The 15,074-nt window shown below is 38.6% G+C and overlaps 1 protein-coding gene across 1 annotated transcript in view; it reads right to left on the bottom strand.

Annotated features, from left to right (window-relative positions):
• The window catches only part of HSD17B3 (hydroxysteroid 17-beta dehydrogenase 3), a 36,503-nt gene that overhangs the window by 20,972 nt on the left and 457 nt on the right, over nt 1-15,074 (bottom strand). Inside the window, 4 exon segments of the mRNA XM_030237482.2 lie at nt 314-380; nt 844-957; nt 6,607-6,678; nt 13,244-13,288. Of these exon segments, the coding sequence (XP_030093342.1) occupies nt 314-380; nt 844-957; nt 6,607-6,678; nt 13,244-13,288 (298 nt within the window).

Below are 15,074 nucleotides of genomic sequence, written 5' to 3'. Positions count from 1 at the left end.
GACCCCATTACACTACAAGCCAGCAGAGAGTCAGGGGGTCTGTTAATCCCTGTTATAACCAGGTCAGCTGCACTCTCCCCTCTATTGCTGGATGCTTCCTGCAGTTTAGCTGAAAACTACCATTCTTCTTCTCTTTCAAGCTCTTCCAAGCATTAAACCCAAACCAAAATATGCTTCTTCAGGCCCAGCTCCCCTCCAACCCAACTGAACAGTTAATACTTGATTGTAGCAGGGGCAAAATCTGTGCCTTGTTCAATGAATTACCATTCCTCATTGTTATATTTGAAGATGAAATCTACAGAATAATCCTAATTCTTCTATGTTTGGCCCATTAAGGAAGCAGCATGGAAGAGGATTATGAAGCATTCCAACATTGCTAACTAGTCATGGAAAATACAATGTTAAGAATCAAATCTAGACAAAGTGCATAGTTCATCTAGTTAAACAAAGTGCTTCTCTTCAAGACCCAGAAGATTGTGAGTTGCAGGTGAAGAGAAACACTATTTAGCATAGACTTTTTTTCACCGAAGTCACTGATGAGTGCTGTCTCTGGGGAACAGAAAAACAGACTGTTGCTAAAGCTGTTTGTCTATTGTTGCTGTTGTTTCATTTCTTTCACTATTAAAAGGATGACTTTCTTTAAAAATATTAAAAAACCTTCCAAAACCTCATCTTTTCACTGTTGTTTCATGAGTCATACCAGATAATGAGCCACAGACTCCTTATGTATACTTGGTTTTAAGCATGGGCTAACAAGTTGTTACAACACATCATTTATACAATGGTCTGTTAAATACACTGTCCCATAAAATACTTGTCAATTAACAGACTTTAATGACTGACCCAGAACACCAATATCCAAGTCCTTCAGATCTTTTTCAACTTTCTCATACACTGGATTTTTAGTGAAATAAGCTTGTATAACTTTCATCTTTTGATCTGTGGCCAGCTCTGTAACTAAAGAAAAAACCCAAAACCAAAGACTAACCAGTGAAGAAAACCTCAGTTCACATCTACCGAGAGAGAGGGGTTGGATGGATCCTAATGTATTATTTGGATGGATGGATGGATTATTTGTTGGATGGATCCTAATGTATTATTTTGCAAACAGGGCCTAGCTCTGTAATAAGTAATGAGAGAAACAACCAGATGTCTTGCTATGTCCATTGTACATCAAGCAACTGTTTCAACCTTCTTACTGCAAGAAATAATACAACACAAGCATAACACTCTCACTCTACCCAGCTGTTTTCAGGAAAATGGCCTGGCAAATTTAGGAAGCATTCAATCAATGGAATTTTTCTTACAAGACTTAAATAACATTAGATCATGTAAGAAGACCTTTAGTCCTTCAGTAAGGTAAAACAAAACAAATTCAGAAATAAGACACACAGGACTTCTTCCCCTTGTTATCATAATATTTAGAGATGAACACTGTCAGCATACATTAGACAAATGAATGTGGATGCCAGATCCCCTACACAGGCACAGCTTTGCAGAACAGTTTGAAAGAATTTTGATGGATAAGATAAGCACTTTAACAAGTGGAACTTATCTTTTTACACAAGAGGAAGGGTAAACAAGGATGGATGGGATGCAGCATTTTCTGTATTTTTTTAAATTCCTTGCCTATTTTAGCATTACACTTTCATAGTCTGAACCTTTCTTGAGATTTTGCAGCACTAGGAAGACTATAGCTTAAATTTTACAAGGTCAATTAGAAAGGAAAGGGAAATGTGTGTGATTTTTCCAATGTCATTTCTATGCAGGAGGGGAGCCCAGCTGTACTTTGCCGTTTTTTCAGCAGTTGATTTATTGCCATTCATATTTTCAATGCAGTTTCATGAGGAACAGAAGTAGAAACACCTATTTACTCATTTTTAAAGGCAAGGATGTCCTTTAAAAGAGACCAGTAAGGTCTCCTCTAGCTAGATGTTCACATTGTAAATTTTTGCTACTAAACTCACTTTCAAGTTTTATGGGTAACCTGAAATCCAGATGAAGTTTGCTGAAAAAGTGACAGGCAAAGCTTGGAAATGTCAATAGAATAACAGATTGCAGACTCTGCAAGTGGCAGGAATTCAGGTGCACACTCATGGCAAAAATTGCACATGGCTTTTGGCAAAACATCTCTTCCTGGTTGGTATTCTGATTTTATCATACAGAAGACAGAGAGCATTGCCTTGAATAGGAATCAGACTTGCTGAATTATTACCCAGAAATTTTGTCTCATCCTTTCTTGCTCATTCACTAAGAATAGGCCTTGTGCCAGCTCCTATGGGAGAGCAAGGATGCAGAAAACTGGCTTTGGGTCCAGCAGATCAATTTGCAACAAATCAGAACCTCTGTTGGCATGGAGGATGAGATAAAGTTGCTCCTTTCCAGTTGTTCCTCTTTGCCCCTCAAAGCTCTTTGCAAACTGCAAGTTTCGACTACATTACACTACTCAAGTAATGAAGTTTGAGGAGACAGCAAACACACTCACTGCAGATCTGAAATGTGGGCTGCATCTTGTGTGCAGTTTTAGAGGACATCTGTCTCCATGACAGAAGAAAGGAGGAAGGACTGCCCTTTTTCTTGCCCTCTTTCTAAGCTGCACTTCTGTGTATGAAAGGGACAAAACATCCTTTGAACCTTCAACCTATAAAAGCAACTCTAGTGGCAAATGACCCTGTCATGGTCCCAGGCTGGGCGAATGGTGAAACTATAAATAAAAGGACATTGTGAGTGTAAATGCAGTGAGTGGGAAAGAACAGAGCAACAGCTGGAGCAGACACCTACAGTGACCTTCTGTTTGAAGAGCTCTATAAACAAAATGAGATGGTCTTAAAAAGTATAGTGATGTTGTGGCCATCCTTCTCGTGGACAATCAGAAGGGCAGCCAAAACTAGAGCAACATAAAAATGAGGATCAAACAAGCCATTTGGACTTTCTCTGCAACTCCTTGTCTGTACAGAATTGTATGGCTGCAATCAGCACTGTCAGCCAACAAACAAGTACTCCAGATGGCTTTCCTCCATCTCTTATAGGAATAAACCAATATATTAAAAAACAATAAAACTCTCATGCTGACAAATGAATTACCCAGGGATAGCTCTTCAGAAAATTATAGCAATTCTGCAAAGGAGAGAGCCAAAAACCAATTTCTAATGTTTCTTATGTCTCTCCCTCTCTATGACAGATTTATGATAGTCTTTGAAGATACAAACTATTGCATCTCTGTTTAAAAGTCCTAAGTGTCCTAGAAGTAAAAAGCCTAGCTTTTCAAACACCAGGATAGGTTACTGTCTTTTTTCTTTTTTTTTTTTTTTTTATTTTTTATTTTATTTTATTTTAAATAATGGTGCAAAAACTAATTTTAGGAAATTTAAAAGTGGAACCAAGTTTGTTAATTCAATGTGTTAAAGATGTATCGCTAAGACTTTTACATCTAACTTCTTCCAACCTTAGACCACTTGGGAATCTAATCTGCTGTCAGATAGGATAATGTGCTTCTTTTTGAAATTCACCAAAAAGATAATAAATCAGAATGTAGCATGAAGTTGTTTAGGATATACAGCATTCCAGAATCATTCCCCTCCTATTTAGATAGTTTATAGAGTTATGAAGATGTTCTGAAAATCAACATAGCAAAATGAATGCCCAAGTGGCACAAGAACTGATCATGAAAGGCCTTCTGGAAGTACTACAGCAACATTTGAATATAAAGAGAGAAGCACTAAATCTTAGATGGTGTTCATATTCAGTGGAAATTTACAGATAGGAGAGTAAATTGAGGAGTTTACCTCAAGGGACCAGCAAGACAAAACAAACATTTTTAAATGTCCTTTTAGGATGCAGAAAGGCTGTGTGAAATTAGTTTTATGCTAGTCAGTGAACTCACTATGTTATCTGCTTATTTCTTGGAGCAGGCAGGACAAGAGGCAGAGGACAGCAGAGCAGATTGGAAACTCAGCCTATAGCAGGTAGGACAGCTGAATGAGTTAGCATCTTCACAGGTCTTTGTGGAAGTAAGGTATATTTTGTCCTTGGCTGCGTGGGTTCCTTTTTTATTCTACTTAATTCTATATTAGCAGACATAATTTCTGTATAGTTCCCTGCATCATCAAATCCAAATTCATTAATTGTGTGCTCTGATAATCTAAAGAGCTACAGTTGTATTTTTACTGTATCTGAGGATGACACACCTTATTTTCCATTAAAAAAATACTTGTTTCTACCAAAAAACAACAAAACCCACAAAAACAAACAAACAAAAAACCAACCAAACAAAGAAACCTATACAATCCAACTCCAAAACAACCAATCAGAACAAACAAACACTAAAAATCCCTACCAAACCCTACAAACCCCAACCACATTTGTGCTGAGGAATTTTGCATCTTGCAGAAGTGGCTTTTTTTGTTTGTTTGTTTGCTTGTTTGGCTTTAACAACATTATGGTACAGATCCTGAACATATAAATGGATCCTAATGTATTATTTTGCAAACAGGGCCTAGCTCTGCCTGTACAGCTTGCTCAGGAAACATAAGCAGATGAAATGAAACAGGACTGCAGTTAGTAGCATTCCATAATTTCTAATCCCCTGGTACTGTGGTTTGATCACTGTTTCACAGCTACAGTACAACATGTGTTAAATGAGCAGTATACCGTGCTAGTGATTCTGTCTGCCCTCTGTAACACCTACTTTGGTATTTTTTATCTCATTTTAAAAAAGCTTTCCAGTCTGAATGAGTGGAAATCTGGTTTTCAATTCCAGTGTGTCTTTGGAGAAATGTTTTTCTTACTGTGGATTTCTGCTGGCTCCAGCTCTGAGTGCTACTCTCAGGCACACCTGTGGCCTACAGAACTTGGAAAGCCAAACACTGAGATGTCTGTAATTACCCACAGTTTAGACTCTTTTAATTTATAGCACTCAGTAGCCAAACAGATGTGGCAGTATAATTAGGCAAATAATACAATCACTTTGAAAAAGGAGCAAGTCTTTTCAATATAACGTCCAATGAACTGCAAAAAAGTATTGTGTAGATATTAAAACAAAAGGAAACAAGAGTAATGTGTCCAGAGCTCCCTGCTGGTTTTAGTGCCTCCACATCAGATACTCTATGCTTTTCATTGCTGTATTTTTCTCTCTTTCTTTTTGTTTGTACCATCTATTTGTTATTAAGATACTAATTTCCAACCTGACACAATAAATAACAGATGACTCACTCTGGACTTCAGCTAAAATCTGCTGAAAACAACTGAAATACCTCACTTGGATTTGCCACCTATTTCAGCAAGTTGTGGGAAAGGCTCTGACCACAACCAGGTGGAACAGTGTCTAAACCTCATTAGTGTAGCCTGACTTCTGGGGTCACACAGCACACCTCCCCACACCCTGGATTAGATGGATAACACTGCTGCTGTCAGTGAAGCTTGGAGCAGTCACTGAAGAATTGAAAAGCCATGGGTGTGTGCAGAAGGTGTAGGAGTGTTTGGAGGACAGGTAAGTCCTTCATTGCATGCTGCTACAAAGTGCAGGGCAGTATGGTCTCAGGAAGGTGTCCAGTGGGTGACCTTTTACTCAGTCATATAGTGAGGAGGAATTTACAGTTTGCTCATCAGATACCCCTTGCTTTCCAAGGGAAAACAACTCTATCCAGCCCCACAAAAAAAAAAAGGGCCATGTTGGATAGAAAATTTCTGAGTCCATTCCTCAGTTTTGGTAGCTGCAGGTTGAAAATTTGCAGGCTTTTTAACCAAAGTCTGCCACATCCCCAACAGATGTGCTGCTCTCTTAGGTAAGTACCCTGGACCTGATACTCTGTTGGACTCAGCTGCTAAGCCTTCTTAAAGGCAGGTTTTTCCAACTTGTATATATATAGTCTTGGGTCGACACATACTTTTAAACACGTAAATCAAGGAATCTGCTGGATAGAAGCCAGCATAGAAAAAGAGACAGTGGAAAGAATGATTTTCATTCTAACAATCTGTAAAGTTAATGGAGGATAAAAACTCATTTGACTCCTAAATAAATTCTAACTGTCAATGTTTAAGTATTTATACAAGACATTCACCAGGATTAATGGTTAATTTCCTTTGAAGAAAAGAAAGGGAACATTAATTCTAAAGGCACTCTATTTAACTGCTTCATCAAGAGCCAAATGTAATTTGAAAGCCTTAAAAAACCAACCAACCAACCAACCAACCAACCAACCAACCAACCAACCAACCAACCCACCAACCAACCAATAAACAAACCTGGTACTTTGATTTAATTTTTAGCTCTCCTCTGCTCTGTTCCAAGAACTACTTTAAAGGTAACCTATTTATCTGTATTTACAGATTTTTAGGGGCAGATAAAGGCAGTAAAGAGCACACATTCACTTTTTTTCAGCCCATTACACTCTTTGAAAGAAAGTATATATTTTTAGAGTGATCCATGTCTAGAAAAGCTCAAGGGACAGAGTAATATAAAAAAGTTTTTAGTATTGGAGAAATACTCCTTGTACTTGGAGGTACAGCTGTAGCAATATCTAGCACCCTGCTGTGCTAGAAAACAAGGGAAAAGACTTGCAGATCCCTGTAAAGCCAGCCTGGTAGATGGGAGGATAATTTTGAGACAAATGCTTACCAAATTCAGTTTTTCAAAAGTTCTCCTTTTCATCACTACAGTTAATCCACTTCTTGCCAGGTACAAGAGAGGAATATAAAATTGTTAGGAAACCGTAAGGTGACAAGAATCTTTCCATTTTTTACAGTTTTGCAAAAACAAAAATAATGAATTTTGAAACCGTTTTCATTCACCTGTCACTTGCCCAATGGATAAATAAGAGATATTAAAATCAGGCCAAAAAATAATCAGTCTTATAAAGACTTCCAGAATATTTCCTTTACTGTACAATTTTGGACCCTTACAAGTAAAATATACTGGACAACAATCAAATCCCAATAATAGGAAAAAAATAAAAATAATTTGAGCTAACTTCAAATGAATAAAAGTCTTCAGGGAGTGAAAATGACACAGAATTTCTGAGAAACACTTTTTTTTCTTTTAATTTTTATTTGGGAGCTTAGTCATGTTGCTAGCTTTCCAGTAATTTTACAGCATCACCTTCCATCATCATATCTTTTTCCTGAGGAAGTACATTAAGCCTATTGAATTGAAGGCCTAACAGTTAGAAAATATTTAGACCTTATTAATTTTATTGAATATAAATTAGATCTGATTCAGGTTTGATGGATAAATTTTAACTGTTTTTTTTTCTTATTTTTTAATTAGAAGCAAATTTAAAAGAAATAAATATTTTAAAACCAAAGGAAAAAAGGTGAATTATACACATAAATACTCAGAATAGAGTCATAAAAATGTACATCCACAAAGACATTGGCAATAGCTGGAATTCTATAGCTGCAAACACTACTTAACATAACAATCCATGTATTGTCAATTTGGTGTAACCATGTACAGAACAACTGCAGAACAAACACAGAATGGTTTTCTCCTGGTTTTCTGAGGCCTCCCATTCAATTTTTAGACAAAGTCAGAGAAAGAATCATGGCCAGTTTTTGAAATTAAGTTATTAACAATTGTCAGCTGAGCTGAATGTATAAAGACAAAACTAAAACTAGAAAAATGCCTCTGAGAGAAAGGAGAAAGAGAGCTAAATTAGCCATCACAAAACATAAAGCTTATACCATCTGTAAGAACATTCTGATTTGCCTAGAAGAAGAAATAACTGCCAAAGGCCATCCACTGAAGATCCACTCATTTCTATAGCTGATTTGCTGCAACATGTTCTTCTTAAAACTATTTGAGGAAACAGCTTGTCCTGTTGGGTTCTCATGAGACAATGCAGAGAAGGTTAACAAATAAGGACCTGTGCTCAAAAACTTTCTCCATCAGGAGTACAAGGGAATATTTCCCTGTTAAAGGCATCAGTCACAACCATTTACATTTTCAGCCTTTCTCACAATTCCATGTTGTGTGGATCCTCTAACATAATTGATGAGGGCTCCAAAGACACCTGCACAGACTTGGGTGCTTTGGGATTTCAAAAGTCTGCTTTAAGTCCACTTGAAGCTCTCAAGTAGAGAACCATAACTGCCTACATATCGGTAGATTTTCCATTGTCAGTAAGGAATTTACCTCAAGGCATTTTCAGTCAGAGATAAGGTCTCTGTTTCGAGGGTCACTTGCTCCTTTCTGTCATTTGGGGTGTTTGCATAGGGATTGTTTAGACTTTTGCATCTTCAGACCCAAGACCAATTACCAGCCATGTAATAACACAAAATAAAGTTCTGCTTCACTGGGCTTCTCAGTATCATACATTTGTCTCTGTATGTCCTTTGATAGAAAACCCTGTCCTAAAACCTGTCCTATAAAAACTATAAAAGGATTCTTACTGCTAAGGTTGCATTGTATTTCACCTAAAAGCACATACTTAGGGCAACCTTATAAAAGTGTTACCTATCAGGTGAGGGGAACCTCTCTTGCTGCTGTGCACCAGACTAACCAGAAATCAAGGCAAAGGAAGTCTCTAGTCTCTTTTGATTAGTCTCCGACTAGTCTCTTTTTCTTCCTCACCCACAAAGAAAATGTGTATCCTTTCCAGAAACAGGTTTGTAGGACACTGTAATTACCATGAGATACAAACAGACCCTCAAGTAAACAAAAATAATTGTGCTTAGAATTCCCTGGCCACCTGCAGGAAAGATTAAACCGGGCTTATATTTCAAACGACGGTAACTTTTAGTGTTGATGTCTTTAGCACAAAGAATTTTCCTAATATACAAAGGCTTTGATGTTAAAGAATGGTGTTTCCTTTTGCAGTAAAGAAGAAGCACTGGCTCCCAGCCAGTGTGTAATGGGAGGCTGCATATGTTAGGAAATCCTGACTCCCAGTGGCAAAGGACTAAAATGCTTCTGAGACTCAGTCTGCTTAAATATAAGATCATTATTAACAACTCCAGCCATAAAGAATCATGACACCTAAGCATTTAGAAATAGGGTTAATGATAACGAAAATTCAAACAGAAGCAGCACTCTGGGATCTCAAAAAATGCATGATTAAAAAGTTCAAACCTACATTAAATGAGTATTATGTCCCTCTGCATTTTATAGAATGTTTTTACAGCCCAGTCTGAATTGATTTTTAAAACAATAAAGCTCCATGAAAGACAAGATAGTTTTAAATTCAAACCATGGCAGCACCTGGGGGTGCTGGTTGACAGTCGGCTGAACATGAGCCAACAGTGTGCCCAGGTGGCCAAGAAGGCCAATGGCATCCTGGCCAGTACCAGGAATAGTGTGGCCAGCAATAGCAGGGAGGTCATTATTCTCCTGTATTCGGCACTGGTTAGGCCACACCTTGAGTGCTGTGTCCAGTTCTGGGCCCCCCAGTTTAGGAGGGACGTTGAGATGCTTGAGCTTGTCCAAAGGTGAGCAACGAGGCTGGTGAGGGGCTGGGAACACAAGACCTATGAAGAATGATTGAGGGAGCTGGGGTTGTTCAGCCTGGAGAAAAGGAGACTCAGAGGTCTCCTTATCACTCTCTACAACTTCCTTATCACCTTATCACTCTTCACAACTTCCTGAAGGGTGGCTGTGGTGAGCTGGGGGTCGGTCTCTTTCTCCGGGCAACAACAGACAGAACAAGAGGACACAGCCTCAAGCTGTGCCAAGGGAGATACAGGATAGAATTAAGGAGGAAGTTTTTCACAGAAGGGGTGGTCAGATAGTGGAATCATCTGCCCAGGGAGGTGGTGGAGTCACCATCCCTCGATGTGTTTAAAGAAAGACTGGATGTGTTTAAAGAAAGGATGTGGCGCTTGGTGCCGTGTTCTAGTTGAGGTGTTGGAGTGTGGGTTGGACTCAATGATCTTAAAGGTCTCTTCCAAACTAGAAATTCTGTGATTCTGTGATACTGCATGTGACTGCTACATTTGCTTTGACAAATTCACTATATTCTACATGGGTCACTAGATGCAATAATTTAAAACCCTTATTAATGCTTTGTGGAATCTGTAGTTGCCTACAGTAATCTTCAACTTCCTAGAGAAGAGACTCTTCTCTAGGACTGTACTGATATGATACTGATATGATCCATGTTTTACCTTTTGTCTTTCTTTAACTGGGATTCAGAACTGTAGGGTCCCTACGAATCAAAAACTCATTCATTCTGATTCAAGTATTTCAACCCAGGTTTTGGTCCAGCAGACCAGAACTGAGATGACAGAGCAGGATGATCTAGCAATTTTTCTGCTTGCTCTGCATGCTCTGTGCAATGCAAGGAGAATAGCAGTATTTCCACGAATAAATCCAAGATCAAGTGGAGAAAATAGAATACTTTGCAACCAGGGCAGGAAAACTCAGATCATATTTAACAGGTATTATACTGCTGGTAATATTACACAGATTTTCAGGACAAGAAACAAATATGTAAGATTCGAGGAGCTGTTAAATTAACAAATGAATGGATCTTAAATAAATGAGGTCTGTCTCAAAATGGTCTGCTGAAACACTGATTGAACACAAGCACTGGCCTGACTCATAAGTGATGACCTATTAACAGTAACAAGACTGGTGATCACATGAACAAAAACATCTCCTGCTTATGCCCTGACATCACATGAGAAGTGTGAAGAAGCCAAACCATAAATCTCAGAATATGCCACGGCCTTGTCCATAAACCCTACCAGCCCAAGAACTAATGGACCAAGTGTAACAGAAGCCTGGTTTTTCAAGTACATACAGCAAACTAGATCTAAAATTCCAGTACTCTGACATCACAGCAGTCAGTTAAAAGGTCAGGGTCCTCATCTTCAAGAAGGTCAGTCATTCAAAGCAACTCATCCACTCAAAATACATGTAAAGCCTTCAGGGAAGCCTGGATATTCATTCAGAAGAGGATAAACCTGAGTTCCACATCTGCTTGCCTCTCAATACGAGGTTGTGAAACAAAAGGTCTGTGTCCTAGCATCAAAAAAGTAGTGTTCTGAGACCTCGGCTGTGTGTTCTTCATACAGCCCCAGGCAACTTTTGAGCTTAAGAGACTTTGTAGAGTCCTGTATCTAGGCATAAACCCTGGAAACAAAGAGTATGGAACCTGCAGATACTGTAATCTCTCTCTGGACCTCAGCCTGCTGAGTTTAATCCAATGAACCACCTACTGGGATCTCTACATAAAACTAAACACAGGAAACCACATTTCATTAGCCTTCCAAAACACAAAAGCAGCTCTCCTTAGAATCCTGTAGCATATGCTACCAAGTGTGGAGTCCTTAAATTAGCTGTGACTCTTTATCAGCTCATGCCTGATCTCAGGACATCAGAAAGAGATTCATCACTTGACATCAGAACTCATACGCTAGAAGACTGTGCCCATCAAACAAGGCTTGTCTTCACATCAGCACCCCAGAGGAACCTACACCAGAAGAACATCAGAGAATTTTGTATCCTGACATCAGAGCAGCAAGACAGCAGTGCTGAGCCAGAACCTCTGAAGGCACACAAATATTAGAACAGCAGGATCAGATTTATTTATCTACAAGCCACACACAATTGTGTGCTTCTACTTCGGCCAGCAAGATGATGTGCCAAACTATGAGCTCATGTGGTGTGGGCTTGGGATCTGTCCCACAGAGCAGTAGCAGAGCTTCAATCAAAGGGACCACCTGGAGAGGATGGTACATCTCAGCATGGAGAAAGATGACTTTCAGTCATCCCAAAAATGCCAAAAATAATGAACAAATGTTCCACAAAATCTATCCAGCTCTAGCCAAGTTTTAAAAAAGGACAGCAGTGGATTTACTCTTTGTTATGGCATAATGCAGCCATTCACATGTTGTAGCTGGCCATTTAATGGGATTTACTCTTGCAGAACCCATACAGCACAAACAAAGCAGAACAATGACAGAGGCTCCAATCTAGACATTCACAGGTTCTTGCAGCCTTCACATGGATAAAATATCACAGAAAATTAGTTCAGCCGCATAAACAGTGGACTTCACCCAGACATGATAAAAAAGTTTAGGCATTTTTGATACCTGCTCTCCCTGTATTAATCCCATCCCATTCCCCCTGACCTATGTATTCATCAGACCCTTCCAATTTATTTATTAATACTACTCAGTGCGTAGACAGGAGGCAGCATTTTCCCTTCTCTCCCATGGGGTTTTTTCACAACTATGCCAAATATTAAACTCTAATACCTGGGATTTTTCTCTAATACCTGGTATTTGTCTTTGAGTGTTCTACATTCAGTGTTCTTTCAAAAGTGGTTATTGCATTGCCATTCCCAGCAATGGCAGTCATAAGGTATCTAGGTGTTTAAACAATGCATAATGAAAAGACTAGCAAAAATCTTGTAAATCGATACAAATTTTTTTCTTTTTCTGTGACATACATTTTATAATCTATGAGCAGAAGGCATCACATCTAAACTCTTGCATGTTACAGGACATACTTTGCCACCCAGTCACCTCAGCCCTGAAGACAGCAACTCTTGATTCATTGCAGTTTAGCTTCTAGAAAGGGAGGCAGTTTAGAAAGAAGACACCAAGGAGAAAATGTACTGCTCAGTCACAATCCATAATAGCAAGGCTGGTACAACACAACATAAGGCCATCCTGCCCTCAGTGCTGACTAGCATGGGTTAATGGAAGGTACTGCTGCAGTGATTCTGCACAGCAGCGGCCTCAGGAACAGCACAGAGATCCTCTTCCTCCTGCAGCCTCCTAGAGCTCCTGACTCTGAATTAAACCATTAGGATTCCTTATACTTTCGATAACTTGTAGTTTATATTAATTTATACAAGTTTCTCCCTTATTGGTTATTTCAGATAAAACCTTTAACCTTCAGATAAAGTAAGTGTTGGCAAGTGTAAAGGCTACAAAATTACATTTTGTAATACTGGACCAGCCCATTGCAGATTAGCCATGAAATTGGGAGAAAAGGGACAATTTAGGAGACTTCCTTTTCTGGACAGACAATAGGCCCTCTTTTGAATCACTCATTTTAGTTCCCTGGTTTGATGAGATGACTGAGGCCAGATTGACTTTCCTCTGAAATCGCACCACTGGTTTCCTTTCAAAATCTGATTAAAGCTATTCTGGTTATACAGGAGAGAAAGATTAGGACCATGATTTGTCACAGTAGCTTTGAATTCTAGAATAATTTTACTAATTTGAAGACACTGGTGGAGGGATAGAAATTGTTGTTTTGTTAAGGTAAAATGAAAGGTAGGTAATCTATTTTACCTGAAGGAACATGCTTTTCCAACCCCATCTCCTGCTCCTGTGACCACTGGAGAAAGCAAAAATGGTATGGATTACATTTGGATCTCTGGTTTGGCTTCTTCTCTTTGAATTGTTCAATCTTCACCATCTGCATTTCCTGAATGATACAACCTAAATGTCTCCACTGAAGAATAGAACCAGTCTTCTAAATTTTTTTCCTTGTGACCTATGCATCATTAAGTTCGTTCAGAATTTTCTGACATTAAAGCAAATCTCTCCCCAAGGTAGACCATGTGGTACAGGAGGCAACTATTACTCTCATTTTCAGTGGTGTCTACAAGTAACAAGTCAATTGCTGAAGAGCTGGCAGAATTTTCTTCCATGTAGTATCTTCACAAGTTCTGTTTTGCAAGCTTTGAAGGTATATGCTGGTGGCAGAATGGTAGGAGATAAAGACTACCTGAAACTGATACAACAATTTCTCACACAAATTACTATCTGTAAGGAAAGACCACATCAAACTTGCCACCACCTATAAACTGCTCTTCCTTCATAGATGTACTACTAAGTTTGCTTTTGGATTTAACACCTTGGAAATACAGAAGAAATTATATAGCAAAGCACCAAAGCAGTTCCAAGGTAAACCTGGTATGTTTTAGAGCAAATGAAAAACTAGTCAATATAAAAAAATGTGAATTAAGGACTTCTGTGTTGACAGAGACACAAAAAGCAAAGTAGTTTTGAATGGTTAGGTGTTGCCAACAGAAGAACAATTACTCTCTCATTTCAAAGGGAAACGAGATCCCAGTGAAGAAGCCATGGGTAGTTTCCTAACAGACCTGTAGATGAAAAATGAAGAGTCCATTGGAAAACAAGCTTCCACATGCTAACTTTAATTTTCATGATTTTCAGAATCTCATGTGCCATATGACAATGCAAATTATCTGAGCCTTATGAATTTTACTGGGGCCAGAAGACTTTGTTTATAAAAACACAGCATAAAGGTCCATTGAAAGAAACAAGTCTTCCAACCTTAAGTGAAAACATAGATTCTACACAGAAAGTTCCACATGCTGCTCCTCATCTCATACACAGAAGGGAGGTCTTGCCTCACTTAAGTCAAAATGAGACCTATGTACTGCCTTAGAAGTGTGTGGTATCCAGGGAGGATTTATTTTATTAATCCACATGAGTGGATTTATTTTATTAATCCCCTAGGAGATGTGGTAGTTAAACATATATTTAATAGTCAATTATATATTTAATTGATGTATTTTATATATGTAATAATTTTATATATTTAGTACCATCAAGTCTAATGCAGGAAAAAGGAATCAAACACAAGTCTACTGTTCAGGTAATTTCTAAACAACATGCTGCCATCAGCAACATTGGCAGCCAAGGAACTCAGGAGTGGCAGCACCTGTTCATCCTTGCTTTATACTGGTCACCTAACAAGCTTAAGAAATACATGAATGATCAATAGGAAGAAGCAGGTGCTTGTTAAATTCTGTGTTATTCTACAAGAATGCATACTATCTGAAAAAACACTGCCAACCTGCAGCCTTTGAAGATTTTAGACTAAAGTAAATTTAGTTCATTAATGGTATCATTAAGGATAGGTCAGCAATTTGGAAAAGAATACACTGGAGCACCATCAGCAGGAACAAGAAAAGTTGCTTTGAAAACTGGAGAACATATGTTAGACATAAACTAGCAGCTTCACATACCAGAAAACTGAGAATCTGAGCAATGCTACTAAAATAAAAGCATTTGCAGCAGAAAGAAAACAGCAGAAGTAGCAACAGGGAGAGAATTCACATCTACACACCAGGGTGTGAGCTGCTATCAGT

This window comes from Serinus canaria, chromosome Z (genome assembly GCF_022539315.1).
Source record: "Serinus canaria isolate serCan28SL12 chromosome Z, serCan2020, whole genome shotgun sequence".
Lineage (NCBI taxonomy): Eukaryota > Metazoa > Chordata > Aves > Passeriformes > Fringillidae > Serinus > Serinus canaria.
This window is presented reverse-complemented; position numbering and strand designations above follow the sequence as displayed.